The sequence below is a fragment of the Crocodylus porosus genome, unplaced genomic scaffold, assembly GCF_001723895.1.
Source record: "Crocodylus porosus isolate Cpor-Errol unplaced genomic scaffold, CroPor_comp1, whole genome shotgun sequence".
Lineage (NCBI taxonomy): Eukaryota > Metazoa > Chordata > Crocodylia > Crocodylidae > Crocodylus > Crocodylus porosus.
In genome coordinates, this window is record NW_017728909.1 from 57,995,265 (window position 1) to 58,010,868 (window position 15,604).

Genomic DNA, 15,604 nt, shown 5'->3' on the forward strand with positions numbered 1-15,604 from the left:
CCCAGCCGCCGCCCGGCAGCGGCATCTTCGGTTGGCGTCGGCGCGGCAGCGGCTCAGCTCGTCCTCGCCGCGGAAGGTCCAGTGCCGCCGTTGCGTGCTGCTGTGGTACATCGCGGCCTCCGCTCCCAGCGCGCCCCGCGCGGCCTACATCTCCCAGCGCGCCCCACTGCCAACGGGCAGTCCCGGCATGCCCCGTGCCCCGTGTAGGTCGGGGGGGAGGTGGCGTTTCCCGGCATGCCGTGCGGCAACGGCGTGTTTGCGGGGTATGCTGGGAGTTGTAGTTTCCTCCAAGCGGGGGTGGGAGGCGACTGTAGGTGACCCTAGTGGCTCCCGGACCTCAAGGCGGGTTCTCAGCAGCTTGTGGAGGATGCTCCCAGGGAACAGACGCACCCACCCCGAGTTAAAATGGCAGGGGACTGAGTGAGGTGAAGGGAGCTGGGCTGCGCCAAGCACCTGCTCTGAGGAGCCGTGCCATGGGTCCCTCCCAAAAAGCTAGGACCAGGCTCGTCTCCCCCTCCTCCCACCATGGTCCACACTCCCTCTCCCTGTGCAACGCAAGGAGGTGCTTGCCCAACCCTGGGGGCTTCTGCGTGGCCACTGGAAGGGTGAAATCCCAGCTCCATTATGTGCCACAAAATGTGTATAGGTTTAGTTGGTGTTGGAGGTCTCGTCTGGGCAATTAAAACCCCCAGGTCCCTCCAACAGACAAGATTGTCTCCAAACCTCATGGCCTCATCCAAAGGAGTGCAGCCAAGCGGTATGTGGCCCCACAGATCTTCTGTGGTGCCACATGCTGCACATCCAGGCATTCCCCACACAGCTACCTTGCAGTGCAGGGGCAGGGAGGGTTCAGGAGACCCCAGGGTCAGAAAAACCTGCACAGAAAAGAACTAGGGCAGTGTGTGCTGTCCAAAACCAGAGCCTGGCCTGCCAGAGCCACGCACCAGCTGCCTACCAGGATCCCAGCTGCAGGAGCACGGCGGCTGCAGCTTCCCAGGACCCCAGGTAAGGCTTCTGGGGCCAGCAGAGCTGCCAGCCCCTCCCCCACCTGGGGGTGACCTGCCACATGCTTGGCACAGGTGTTCCACCACTGCTGCTGGTCCCCAGAGAGCCAAACATCCACGCTCACCTAGCCACGGCCTGTGAGCATAAGACAAGAAACCCATGGTTCCTAGGGTTTATCTCTTACTCTTGAATCTTGACTTTGAAATTACAGTGGCTAAAAGAGGAACTCGAGTGCTAAGTGGTTTTTCCTGTCATGACCTGAGTCTTGGCCAAAGCTTTATGAACTGCAGTAATTGTCACAAGAGCTGCTGGCAATGTCAAATCCATCTTTTGACTGTGCTGCCTTGGCTCTCACTGCTCAGGCCTGAAGGAGAATGTTTGGCATTTGAAAGTTTATCTAATGCTATCCCAATGACACAGTCCAATAAAAGATATTGCCTTAAGAAATCCTTGCCTCCACCTTTGAACACTCGCAAAGAACATTCCAAACCTTGTTTTTTGTTATTCCCCGTCCCCCCCGACCTCCCCACCTCTCCCCTAGGATCTTGAGAAAGAAACTGGGTTGTATTCGTATGATTCTTATTGTATGGAGGTTTTAGCTTGTGAAGTTCAGCTTTCTGTTGTTTTAGTTTTACAATGCATAGATATTTATGTGATAAATCTGTGTATTAAAGAGCACAAATATTTAAAAATATATTTTTCTGTTTTAGTAGATTTTTATTTTGCACAAATCAATGAAGTCAAGGAGAAGAACCGGGAAGAGCCACCAGGCAAGTGAGAGGAAAAGATAATCCTGTGGATATGCCAGGTGCAGTGGGAACATAAGAATAGTCATCCTGTATACAAGGAGAAAAATGACACTGCTCCAGCTAGGTAAATGCTAACTTGTGAAAGACATCAAGAGAAAAGAAGAGACAAAGGGGAAGGGCATAATAAAAGGAAATGACAACACTATGCACAATAAGGCTGCTGGGGTCAGCAGAGTTTCCTGCTCCAGCCTCCCCTAACTTACCTAGGGCAACCTGCCACATGCCAGAGCATGCTTGGCACAGGTGTTCCCCAGGGACAAGTAGCTGTTTGTTCCTTGGGGAAGCAAACATCTGCTTGTCTGGATGCAGCCTAAAAAGGAAAAAAAATCAGAGTTCCAGATTCTGATATCTTGCCTCATGCTAATTAGCAACATTCTTCACAATTAGCCACAGTTCCATGGCACTTCTTATGAATTAAGTTGCTATTTGGGGTAGATAGTGGAATTGGGATCTAGCCCAGAGAGAGCTAATGGAAGGAGAACACAAAATAAAAGGCAAAACAAATGCAGTCTGCAAATACAAGCTCTTTTATTAATTAATTGTGTTTTACCATACTTGATAGGACATAAAGAACAATAATACTCTTAGACTGTAGACATGACACAATTTCTAATCATGTACTCCAGACAAGAAGATTCTTCAAAGTAAAGGTATTCCTTAGTAAGACACAAACACACATCATCTGATCTCCTAGCTGCCTACAGCAGGTGCTATTTCAGTGGCTGGACACTAGGTGGTGAGGCTGTTGGTTGGCATTTAGCAATGGGCTAACCAGGGCTGAAACCCATTAGGAGGCCAGACACACCACACAGAAGTAGTTAGTTGTGTTACTCTGAAGTCAGGCAGAAGGCAGGGTAGATTTTTGTCTTACAGAGATGTATACAGTCATTTTCTCATAAATCAAAATTACTTTGCATTTTTAAGAAGTAACTTTACCCTAGCTTCAAGTGTTTTGATACATAGCAGGGCTTTATGTTGCATTTCTACTTCATTCTACTCTACATAGGTAGTAAATGTGTCATGTGTCTGTTCTGTTAAACAGACCACACATTTTGAAAAATAGTAAGCTGGGTGATCTTTTTCTGGAATTTACCAAAATGTAGAAAAGAGAGGTATTGCAATCCTCTAACCTATGCCCATGGTTGCACTCAGGTTCGATTTTTTTATTTAAAAAAATCCTGTATCACAGACCTGATGCTACAAGATGCTGCATATCCACTGAGTATTTCTAGATTTTCATAGATTTCATAGACATTAGGGCTGGAAGGGATCTCAGAAGATCATTAAGTCCAGCCCCCTGCCCCAGGGGCAGGAAGTATTGATTGACATTATTGCCTTTCAATAGCTCTCCATGGCCCAATACCTTCAGTGGAACCTCAGCTTCCACTGGTGTCAGAAAGACATTCAGCACATAATAAGATCAAGTCCTTTGATAGTTTTACTTTTGCTAGAGAGACACACAGCTCCTACTATCAGTCACAGATTCCTGTTTTTTAAAGTTTTAAAAATATCATTACATGTGCTGATGTCAAAAGAAATTCCCTCATTTCAAATAAATATCACAGTTTAGTTTTCATTTATGTTAGGTATAAAACCCTATAATTCATCAACATCAAGCAATAATCAAGTTAGCCAAAAATGAGGGGGAGGCAAGGAATCATTTATGTTACACTAAACGAAATCAATCTCAGTGAATTTTCACAGAAATATACAAAAAGAAAGAGTTCTCTAGTGGGCATCTAGTCTCTACTCCTGCATCATGTCAGGGTTGATATTATTATTGCTAAATCATACCCCATAAATTGATGGATAGTCTATCCATGAATATCTCCATGAAGGTGATTTAACAGCTTGTCTTAGAGATTTGTTATGTTGCTGCACCAGTCTTACAGTTGCTATTTTCCCGGATAATTAACATATATTTTTCCTATTGTTGTTTATTTTAATGTCTTTTTTTTTTTGTTCTCTGATTAGTGAGGCTAATTGGTATGTATTGGTAGACACTTATGTTTCTGTTAGGTCTCTTCTAGATTGAGCCTTTCTACTGCTGGGAATATTTCTTCATAGGCCTTATTTTCCAGACCTATTGCTGCTTTTGTTGCTTTCATATAAATCATTTCCATTTATTAACATCAAAGCTTAAGGTAGTTTCTGATGGTCTAACGTGAGGAAAATGCTCACTCTTGAAACTAAATAGAAAGCAGCTGCCAGTAACTCCGTAGTCAGGAAGAAGTTGTCATTTCTCTGTATCAAAATACATCAATTTTTTTAAATTCTTAATCGGTACAACAAAATGTGATCTCATTTTCTGAATCATAAATGTGTATCCATTTCAGCATCTGTTTGCCTAATTTGATCATGGAATTACGATAATTAAATATGTAGTAATGGGAAATGTATACATAAATAGCAAATCAATTTCCTGAGAGAACACTGTGTCACAAATAAATACTTTATCAGAACATCAGCATTGTTTGGGCAATGGGATATGATAATAATTTTGCATCTCTATTGCCATCTGAGATTTCAAAAATACTTTCCAGTCTTACAACCTTTTTGTAAAGTATTATTGATACCACTTCTGAAAGGGCAAACAGGTACAGAGAAGATAATGCACATACTTTTCAAAAGTGTCTATTCACTTTGGGTGTCTTTATTTTACCAATTAGAAACACAGGATATTATTTTTTTCAGAGATCACCAGCAATTGTACTACCTGACAGTGTACCTTGGACACTGTATCTAAAAATCACATTCAGGGTTCCTTATTCTAATCAAAGTAGAAACAGTGATGGACTGCCGTTAACTTACTCCTCCCTATGCCCCATGTCTACCCCTGCCCACTCGCCATGGGCAGGCTCCATCGGTCAAAAAAAAAAAAATTGCAAGGGGCCTAATACTTTTTTTTTTTTCTGGCGCAGCCAGCCCATCTGTCATGCGGCCAGATAGTAAGCTGCCAGTGGCCCCTGAGCTGTGGGAGGCCCCAATCCTTCCCCCCACAGTGGCAGTGCCCACCCCCCTGGGTGGCACCCGCCACTAGCAATATACCTGGGTGGCCCCAGGAGGTGCTGCCACTGCGGAGGGAAGGACCGGGCCTCCCCACAGCTCGGGGGCTGCCTGACCTGGCAGCAGCTTGCACAGGCAAGCTCCACTGAGGGCAGGGGGTGGAAAAAAGTAGCAAGGGATCTGATTCATTTTCTGTTTTCCCTGGAGCCTGCCTGCATCTACTGCGGCCAGGGGGTGAGCTGTTGGCAGGCCAAGTGGCTCCTGAGCTACAGGGGCGCCATGGTCCTTCCCTCTGCAGCGGCAGCACCCCCCAGGGCTGCTCAGGCAGGGTGCTAGCTGTGTGGATGCTGCCTCAGCTTGCAGGCAGCACCCGCCTGATCCAACTCTTCCCAGAACCCATGTGGGAAGCAGTGCCTGGTGGGCTTTCAGCACATGAGCTTGGAGAAGCGTTGGATCTGGTGGGTGCTGCCAGCAAGCTGGGGCAGCACTTGCACAGCTAACACCCTATCCAGGCAGCGCCAACAGCCGCTGCTGTGGAGCGAAGGACTGGGGCCCCCCTGCAACTCAGGGGCCATCCACAATTCACCTCCCAGCTGTGGGAGACGCAGGCATGCTCTGCTGGGACAAAAGAGAAAAAAGCGGGACCCTCGCCACCTTTTTTTTCCCCCTCAGTGGAGCCTGCCTGCACAAGCTGCTGCTAGGTTGCACAGCCCCTAATCTTTTGGGGGGGCAGGGGGTAGCAGTGTTTCCCTCTGCAATAGCGGAGCCCCCTGGGGCCTTCTGGGAGGGGTACTAGCTGCATGAGTGCTTCCCCAGCTCACAGGCAGCACTCACCAGATCCAACAGTGCACAGGGCGCTGGAAGCCTGGGCAGGCTCGGGCTTGGTGGGCTTCCAGTGCCACATGCACTGTCCCCACCACCTTCCTGTTGCCTGGTACTACCCAGGAATGGCTTGCCCCTGGGGCCTTGCAGGAAGGTGCAGGAGGGCAGTTGGGTTATCTGGTGGCCAAAGATGGCAGGGACAATGCATGGGGTACTGGAAGCCCACCAAGGCCAAGCTTCCCCAAGGCTATCCGAGCTTCCAGCACCCTGTGCACCATCCCTGCCACCTTCTCCAGCTGCCAGGCATGTACATGTGCACAATTTTTTTTATCCACAATGGGACAATTTGTCCCGATCAAACTAAAATGCATCAGAGGGTGGTGTAAGTTGCCACACACAAATTTTTACACAAAAAATAATCATGCATGTGTACATGGTGACACCATTACATTTGACAAATGATGATTTCTCATCACTTTTTGTCATGTGTACATGGTCCCACCATCACGTGTACAAGCGCCTTGTAACAGATATTCCTAATTTGAAACAGTGGTTCACAATTGAAACTCCACAAAGTTAAAAACCCACTGTTTCAGTTTAGGGGAACAACTCCCCCCCCCAAATGTGTACAAGCACCCAAGAAGATTTAGAAGTCACTTTTGACAATTTGGTCAAAAGCAGTTTGCTCGGCATTCCATTGTAAGTCTGACACAGAGCCAGGCATAGAACCAAAAAACTCTAGTTCCTAGTTACAGTACCTCCTGTGATCTGCTTTTCTGTAATAAACAGACCAAGGCAATGGTTTAGACTCCATACTTTTTCTAAATTTAGTGGTACCCTGGTTGAGAAATACTGTTCTAGATATATAGGAATCATCTTTAGTGTAAACCAAATTATAACTATAAGTCAGGAGAAACAGAGATTAGCATTCTACAAGCTATGCTCAAAATATCTCAGCTTGCTGAATATTAAGAAATGTATATATCAGTGACAATATCTGAAAAAAAGGGCTGAATTTCTAAATATTTTCTTAAAAGGTACAAATAACTGTAACATCACGAGACCAGAGACTTTCATATGGAAAAATCAGAATGTCTGCAATGTATAAAACAAATGGGAAACAAAATTTACTTTAAGAAAGGTGCGGGGAAAGGAAGACTAAGAGTCAATGAGGTGCTTTCATCAGGGGTAAAAAGAATCACCTGAGGTGAGGAACTGAAGTCACAGACGTAAGTGCAGTTCCCTAGTCTAACACATGACACTTCACAGAAAGTTCCATGAATTAGACCAATCCTCCAAACCTGACAGACGTTAGGGTTAGGGACAGAAGTTATACATGAACCAGTTTGAGTAATCAAAAACTGGTTTAAACCTGTAACAGAACAGAAGTTCATTGCACATAAACCAGTTTCAGAATGGCCCAAACTGGTTTAAGATAAACCTGGCTGAATGTGATATCAGACTTAACTGATTTGGGTTAAACTAGTTTATGAAAATTCTGTCCCAGACCCCTTCCTGATTTAAGTTAAATCAGAGTCCCCCAGCATCCCAGCATGCTTTCAAGCCCTGGACTAGGCTATGCTGTATGCTCCAGGTGGCGCAGATTCAGCCCAGTGACTTCGGCCCAGAGCATGGATATCCGGTTCCAGTTCCCCAACCCCTTCTACCCACTCCGCCCACTTGACGCAATGAGCAATCCATGCAGGCAGGCAGAGTGGGTGGAAGGCAGCCAAGAGTTGAAGCCAGATCTCCATGCACTGAGCTGAAGCTTCCCCTCCTCCAACTCTGCCCAGAGCAGTGTAGTAGGGGCAGGAGTAGGAAAAGACAGAGCCACTGGAGGCGAAGGGAAGCTGCATGCTGGCTGGACCCAGCAGGGCTCTTCTGCTTCACTCACATCCAGCTGCAGTTCCTGCTCCTGCCACACTGTGCAGCGCCACTCTGGGCAGGTGGAAGCTTGAGCCAAGCAGCTTCTGCCCAGTGCATGGAGCTCTGGCGTCTTCCACCTGTTCCACCCACCTGCAGGGGCTGCTCATCATGCCAGGCTGGTGGAGCAGGTGGAAGGCACCTGGGAGCGGGAGCCAGAGCTCCATGCATTGGGCAGAAGCCACCAGGCTCAAGCTTCCCACCTGTCCGTCCAGAGTGGCATGGCTGGGGCTGGGGCTGGGGTGGCAGCAGCAGCTGGAGGTGAGCAGGGTAGAACAGCCCTGCCAGCCCCAGCCAGCACACAACTTGTGGTGTGGCTGCAGCCGTTGGGTGCTGTACAAGGGGGTACAATGGTAGCTGCCAGGCTGTGGGCCCAGCAAAGCCTCTGAGCCAGCCTAGGTAGCCTGCTGCCTGGCCAGCTGCTCCCCATGCTGCTGGGCCCAGCTGTCATGGAGTCACAGCTGGCTGAGAAGGGCCTTGGCCTTTAGGCCTGGCCCAGGCTGGCCCCTCCTCCATGAATCAAAAGTGAATGTCTTTCCACTTGCATATCTGTTCAAAAGCAGAATCTATAAAGGTTAGACTAACCTGAAAAGATTGAATCAGTTCAAGCTCAGGCTTTTTGAATGTTTGCCCCTAGCCTTTTGATTCAGCTAATAGTGTTACTTGGTTAATGCCATTTTATTTGCCAAAAAAAACAAAAAATTAAGCACCAATTTGCTGACATATGCTTTAGTACAGTGGTTCTCAACAAGTTGTTGTGCACATGCCTCTTAAAAACAGAGGCATGCAGGGTAATTCTGCCAATGACATGTCAGTGCTAGTGCTCTGATACCCTTGAAAGTGTTCTGCAGCACTGGGGTGCCACAACAGCTTGGTTGAGAACCACTGGTCTAGGGTCTAGGGTTATAGACAAGTGATCAAACTGCAGCAAGTTAAAAAGAGGGCAAGGACTTACTATGGAGCAGCTGACATTCAGTAACTGTCCATGACCTTGCTCTTACCTAATAGCAAGTTAAAGCTAAACCAGTTAGTTACTATGGGTAAGCTCTCTGCATTTAGCTTTTGTTCACTTATGGGCAAGAGCAAGTAGAAAAACAGTTTCCATGTGTCAACTGCTATACACCTTTTAATTCTCTTTTAATACATCTTTAAAAGATGTATTATTTGCAGTTTGAACGTTTGTCCCTAGCCTTGAGATACTCTCCTCATCAAGTCGAGATGTTTTTAAAAAAATATCATTAACTTGTTCTAATTTTTTGTAGCACAAGCAACACAGTCTATTTAAAATTTTATCATCCACAATTATATTAATATACAAAGTGCAGAGGAGATATAAATGTGGTTTATTATATGAATCGGAAAGGCACTACAACTACTGAAAATTAAACTTGAAACTGAAATCTAAAACTGAAAAGTACAACAACTTAATTATGGAGTGCAGAACTGCTTGTTGGGCAAATTGTTCAGAGGAAAGGGAATTAGAAATGCAGTGTTAATTTTACTAGTAGTATCATCTTATTTTCATAACTAGCTGTAAAAGTTATTAATCAATTGCTCTAGCCAATCAAGCATAAAAGTTTGCAGACTATGAAGATGTTTTATTTTGCCATTAAGAATCACGTGTTAGAATATTTGCTCAGAATTATGCGAGTAGTGAAATAGCAGAGCAAACCTGTGAGACGATACAAATTATCCAACTGCTCAGGCCTTTGAAAATGTGGTACCTGAATTATTTCCCATCCAACAGGGAATAAAAGTTTTGCTAAGCTGTTTCCTAGGAAAATTGCCTTGATTTATAAATACATTCCAGATATCTAGGGCTATATGTCCCTCTGGCTAGGGAACTATGCAGCCAATCGTGGATTTAGTCTAGAGAAGCAGAAAGAAATAGATGGTAAGAAATGGAGTATGCTCCCATCAGATTCACCTGCACAGAATTTGTAAGTAGAACAGTATTTCACCTAGATCATCCTGTGATAGCAGGAGAGTAGGAGTTTGACAGGGAACTGCATCAGGATCTGATCTGAGAAAAGGAAAGTCAACTCAGTAATTGGAGGTGAAATGGACTGGAAGGAGAGCCAAAGGTTTTAAAGTTTGGGTAGAGAGGGAAATGTGGCCTTCTGATAAATGGCACTGTTATGCATGGATTCCCCCCTGAAAGAGAAAGATGCGTCTCAAATGCTATGGAGAGTGCAAGACCAAGATTTTTCCTTTGGCTGGCCTGAAAACTCAAGTGCCTTACAGGTGGAGATTGTAGCCCTCCGTTCCGAGCCATTCACCCTTGTTGGCCTTGATCAGAATTTATGTTCATTTATTTTATTTTTTTGTGTCTCTCAGCATCATGGATGATAAGACCTGTGATGTGGGACTTAACAATTACTCAATTTTTTCTTTGTCAAATTAAAATAATCATGATACCTGGTATTCTTCTGGTAGCTGGAAAGTGTTTCCCCTAATAAAGGCTAGGGCTGAGTGAATAGCCCATTATTTAGATTCAGAATAAAAACTCTCATTGCCTTCGGTGTGAGCCAGATTGGATTCTGACTGTCTGTTGATAATGTTTCCCCACTCTTAGATCTCAAGAACCTTACACTCTATAAAACAGCTTTATGCATTTTCCCAGTCTTCATTACAGTAAGATTCACATGTAACTGTACTGTTGCTAGTGCTGTTGTTGCCATGGTTATGTCTTCAACATATTTCTCAACAGGATTTTTCCCCCAGTAATATGTAAGAAAGGATAAAGTTGTTTTTGCTCAAGAGGCTGTAGAGGATGAAGAGGTAAGTATGAAGAAAGGTAATGTGGTTTCTATTTCTTGTCTACAAAACATATTGAATAAAATGCTTCTGCTTTTTTGCTTAAATATTCAGTTCTGCTGTTCAAATTACAATTTACATAAGACTATGCAACATACAAAGCCTGATACTAAAACCTAACAGTTCCTCATGTGGTCTTACTGTCATCCTTGGTATGAGGAAACTACTGATTCCAAAACCGCAATTCAACATCCTGGGAGTGAGAAGACATGGGCTGTGCCACTGACTGGCTGCTTAACATTAGTCACATCACTCCTCTTTTGTGAAAAGGGGATAATGAAGGTTTCCTTATAAGCATATTGAGATAAAAAGATGAAATGTGCAGTATGCAAACTTCTGTCTAGATGATACAGAACAATGCAAATAGACCAAAGGAAAGGTATGTTTACACTTCCTAAAGTACCCACGCATACAGTCATCCTTTCACTGTTAGATGGGAGAATGCACAGCAGGTGTTAACGTTATGTGTATTTTAATACTGTATGGAAGCTCAGAAAAGTTATTTTTCCAAACAGTTGTCATTGATTCTGCATTACCTGTGCAGGCGCTTTACCTGTGCAGGTGCTTCAAAGATACCTATCATCTTGGAATCTAAGGATCTGATCCTGCTCACACTGAAGTCAATAGCTTGACTTCAGCAGTGTGGGACCATGAAATGAGTGCAGATTCTAGCTTATGCCATGTGGCAAGCAAAGATAACAGTTTAGTCTTAGGGAAAAAGGAGAGAGAGGTGCTGATGAAAGTTGTTGATGTTCTTTTTCTGGAGCCTCAAGAAAGAACCCTGAGACTTTTAACACAATCTATTACAACAGTCCACATTAAAGTGATTTTTTTTCCCTTGGTATTGTTGTATATTTAATGCTACTGAGAACTGTAAGATGCTGGAGTTCCAAATTTAACATTCTGTTAAAACTGGATGTTATACACCTAAGTACTCATTTCAACAGAAAAGTATTACAATAATATATAGTGTGTGTGTAAAACTATCACAGGGTGGTATATATTCTACCTTGGCATGTCTAAAAATTAATTGCTTTTAAACTGAATAAGCCATTAAACCCAGATCCTTGCCACTTTTCTTTCAACTAAGTAGTGGCTGCCTTTGTGGGTAGATCCACTGATATCAGTAGAATTACCATACAGTAAGATCCTACTCGGTGTTATTGCCTTAGAACAGGTTTTGGCAACATAAAGCCTAAGGACTGGATCTGGATTGTTTAGCCCATGGATCCAGCCCACGGGGTTGCAGGACTTTGCATGTGCTTGTGTCTGTGCCTGTGCCCGCTTGGGCTAAGCAGCAAGGAGCTGTTCCAGAGCCAGGGAGCTGAAAGCTGTGCCTGCACTGCTGCAGCTTCTGCCCATTTCCTTCTTCTCTTTTTCCTCCTCCCACTGCTCCCCGGTTGCAACGTGAGCACAGCTTCCAGCAGAGGTGGGGTTGGTGGGGGGGTGGAGAGTTGCTGCTTCCATGCTGCTACACCTCCTCCCCACTCCTGTCCCCCTACCCTCTTCAGCCCAGCCCCAGTATACCATACTGCATCTAGGACGTGCAGGGGTGGGAGAAGCAGCGGTGGTGCAGGCCCAGCTCCCAGCTGTTTGGGTTCAGATGGGGAACAATTCTAATTCAGCCATATTGCACATACAAAGACAACAAAGACATTATCGCTAGAAGCATATACAATATTAGATTACTACATAGATGCAAAGGGGCCCAAAATATAGTTTTTAATTTCCTAAATGTTGTGTCTTTAAAGCCTCAGCCACTGTATTACATTAACAAAGTTTTTTCACATTTAATATGATAAAACTCTTGTGGTATTTTAATATTTGGTTTCATTGATACATAACGAAATTAATGAGGGGCTTCAGGTACTGGTTGAAGTTATGTTTAGGTTCACAAAGTCATCGCTGTATCAGTTCACATTTGCAAGGGTTTCTGTAGAGCCACTTTAAAGGAAGCCAGATGTTGGAAAATCTGACTATGCTATAGATACTTAAAGTAGGCTACATGCATCATACCTAAAAAATTTAGATTTTATTTAAACCCCTCAAATACCAGCTTGAGAAATATTGTTAGTGACAGCCACAATACCAGTGATTAGTAGTAGTTTAGATGTTTAGATAAGACAAACCTATATTATTACTGTAAATTAGCCTCAGGATTCAGATCCAAATCTTGATTCTAATAGCCTAACTAAGGGGAGACATCTAGGGCAGCAGTCTTGGGTGCTGACTTGGAGCAGAGTGGGGGTGGGGGGTGGCGCTCATACAAATAACAGCCCCACTGCTGCCAGGAGCTATTGCTGCCCCATTTGTTGCCTGTGCCTAAGGCGTAGAACTACCTTGTTATGCCTCTGTTGGATTCAGACTTTCCCAAAATTCACAGTAGTTAGATACGAGGTTCTGGTTCAGCTCGTTATAGAGAAAAGGGCCTGTGGCATAGAAGCATTTGGATCCAGGTCTGTAGCTGAGGCCCATTTCAAATTGTTACATAATTGTACAGTGCCCTGAGACATGAAGGATGTTATACAAAGATAGGATGTTTTTACTACAGATCTGATTTTTGACAATTCTGTTACTCTACTAGGTGCAGTCTGCAGAGATCCATAAATCTTCAATCTCCTGCTCTCAGAAATAAAAATACACAAAATTAAACAATATATAACTTTATGTGCTTTTTGCTATGGCAGTTTAAGAAGCCTTTATATTTGGACGCACAGTATGTGAAAGTGTGGTGTACCAATTTCATCCTTTCCCCTGTCCTTATGCCATGCTGTGATGTTGTCTCTCTAAGAGCCAATGATAATGGAAAGTGAGATAGACACGCTGCACACAAGGATTACCAAGGAAGCGGTTACCCTAGCAACAATAACCATGTGAAAGCAGACAGAACTACTTCTGCACTGCTTGTATGGGTTTTTTCCCCTCTGGTCTAAATAGCACAGATAAAGGAATTGGATGCTATGCATCTGATTCTGAATCTTTTGCAGCCGATGGAATTACAGCAAGGCAGAGAAGTTCAAAGCATTTGAAAATTTGACAAATGGGCAATAGCCTTTTATATATTAATAAGGGCTCTCAAAGAAGTCTCTTTTTCCTATTAGAGTGTCATTGCCTTAGCCATTTGGGTGAGACAAAGTGGACTGAGAGGCAGGGTTGAGCATTTATTATCTCCACAAAAGTGAGAGCATGACAGAGACATCAGCCATAGTAGTTTTAAATTTATTATGAAGGACAGCAATTTTTTATACCTTTAAATAAAAAAAAGTTGTTTTGCAGGTGTAAGAAACCCTTTTCACCACTGTAACAATGGAAAAGCCTACAGGGCATTCCACTGTCTGGTATGAGAGCTCTTTTCCAAAAGACATAGAGGAGAACTCAGACAAACCAGCTCTCTGGTTAGTGCTTTCAAGTAGTTTATTATATTAGCAAACTCCTCCTTTTAACTCATATGGAAGCAGTTTACAATACAGGAATACAAGCAGAAAATACTGGTTAGTAAGTGAAAATAAACTTCTAAATTTCCATGCATTGCTAATAAGTTCTGCCTTTGCATTCTGCATATCCCACCCTACACTGTGTTGCTTACTCATCTGTGTTCCACAAGTATTTTAGAGGGAAGCATGGTGTAGAGCCCCTCCTAACCATCTTTCTTCTGGTCCTTTGCATAAAAAACAAAACAAAACAGGAATTCTCCCTAGTGCTTGGGAAGTGGCTGTTGTACCAGTTGTGCAGCTGGCATCACTCCATTTTTCCTCCTTCCTTTGCAGCTCTTTGATAGATGAAGTGGATTTTGTCAGTACAGCATGATGGCACCTCCTGTCAGGAAGCAAAGGAGACAAAATAACTGATTTTTAATGCTACTCTTTTTTTTTTTTTTTTTTTAACAACAAGGACTATATCCTTCATAGCCTCACCTTTTTCCTTTCTTTATTTTCCTATGAAGAAAAAAAAGGAAAAGGGAACATAGAGTTAAAGGAGAAATGGATAAGAATTGAAGAAAAGAGATACATTTAGTCCTTGCAGCTGCTACTCTTTGAGATAGGGCCCAAACTTGTGCTAATGGGGAGCAAGCTGCTCTCTTCTTCTTTCTGCCTAGTCTTAAGCATGCTTTATCTTAGATGTTCCATTCACGTGGCTTGCTCCAGGTGCTTCACAAGAAGATACAGTTTTATATAATGATTACCCCACATGCCAATGCTGTGTGTCTACAGCATAGCCAAATTAGCAGCCCTCAGCAGCTTTATGGTCCCAGAAAACATAATCTAAAAAGTTGCCCTGTTTTGGTCCCTGGGCTTATTGCACTTTTGGTATCTTTCTTCTAGTTGGTTCTTTCACTGTGTCATGGTTATTAGGAAACTATTTCCCTTTTTTCCCTATTGATAGAACATGTTGGAACAGACCATTAAAACTACTAACTTTAGAAGAAATGTGAGACTTTTTCATCAAAAACTGATTATTAATCTCACACTACAGCAAACCACGCGGAGTACTAGAAATAGCTATGCTGGAAGAGATCTAAAGAATGATGACAAATTAAATTTCCAGAAGAGGTTTTGTCACTCAGGTTTGACTAAGCTATAAATACTTTCTAAAAGAAATACTTAAGAACAGAGAGTATAAGAATGCCCAGTTTTAGAAGATTTCTGATGAATATATACAAAGTCTAATTCACATTTTACTTTTACTAGCGAATTGCCCATCAACAACAACAACTTTCTTGATGGTGACTTTCTTGATGGCATTGTGCATCTAATTATCTTCTCACAGTGGCATTTTCCTGGGACTCATTTGCATGACTTTCTTGATTACATTGTGTATTTAATTGTCTTCTCACAGCGGCCTTCTCTTGTTGGTGCTCTTGATGGCATTGTGCATCTAAATGTCTTCTCACAGTAGCCTCTTCTTGGGACTCATTTTAATGGGTCTCTTGATGTTTCCTCAAGTCCAATCACCTTGTTCATGTAGCTTGATCCTCAGGGCTTAGTCTGTCTGTCCATAATGCTCTTCAAGGGCGCCAAGAGTTTAGCATGGCAGGGAGGGCAGAAGGAGAGGCCAGCTGAGGAAAAGCGGGAGCCAGGTTCCCAGCTACTGTGAGGCTACTTTCTTGATGGCGCTGTGCATTTAATTGTCTTCTCCCAGTAGCCAGGAGCCCAGCTCCCACTTTTCCTCAGCTGGCCCCTCACTCTGCCATCCCTGCTGCACCAGACTCCCAGCACCCTTAA

The 15,604-nt window shown here is 43.8% G+C and overlaps 1 protein-coding gene and 1 long non-coding RNA gene across 2 annotated transcripts in view; one reads left to right on the forward strand and one right to left on the reverse strand.

Annotated features, from left to right (window-relative positions):
* Positions 1-152, reverse strand: part of CCNH (cyclin H) — a 16,551-nt gene extending 16,399 nt beyond the window's left edge. Inside the window, 1 exon segment of the mRNA XM_019532328.1 lies at positions 1-152. This exon segment is cut by the window's left edge and continues 108 nt beyond it. Coding sequence (XP_019387873.1) covers positions 1-111 — 111 coding nt within the window. The 5' untranslated portion in view covers positions 112-152.
* The window catches only part of LOC109308087, a 10,292-nt gene extending 7,023 nt beyond the window's left edge, over positions 1-3,269 (forward strand). Inside the window, exons 2-3 of the long non-coding RNA XR_002100456.1 lie at positions 2,556-2,558; positions 3,047-3,269. This is a non-coding gene — a long non-coding RNA (uncharacterized LOC109308087). The remainder of the gene's footprint in view (positions 1-2,555; positions 2,559-3,046) is intronic.
* The last annotated feature ends 12,335 nt before the right edge of the window (positions 3,270-15,604 follow it).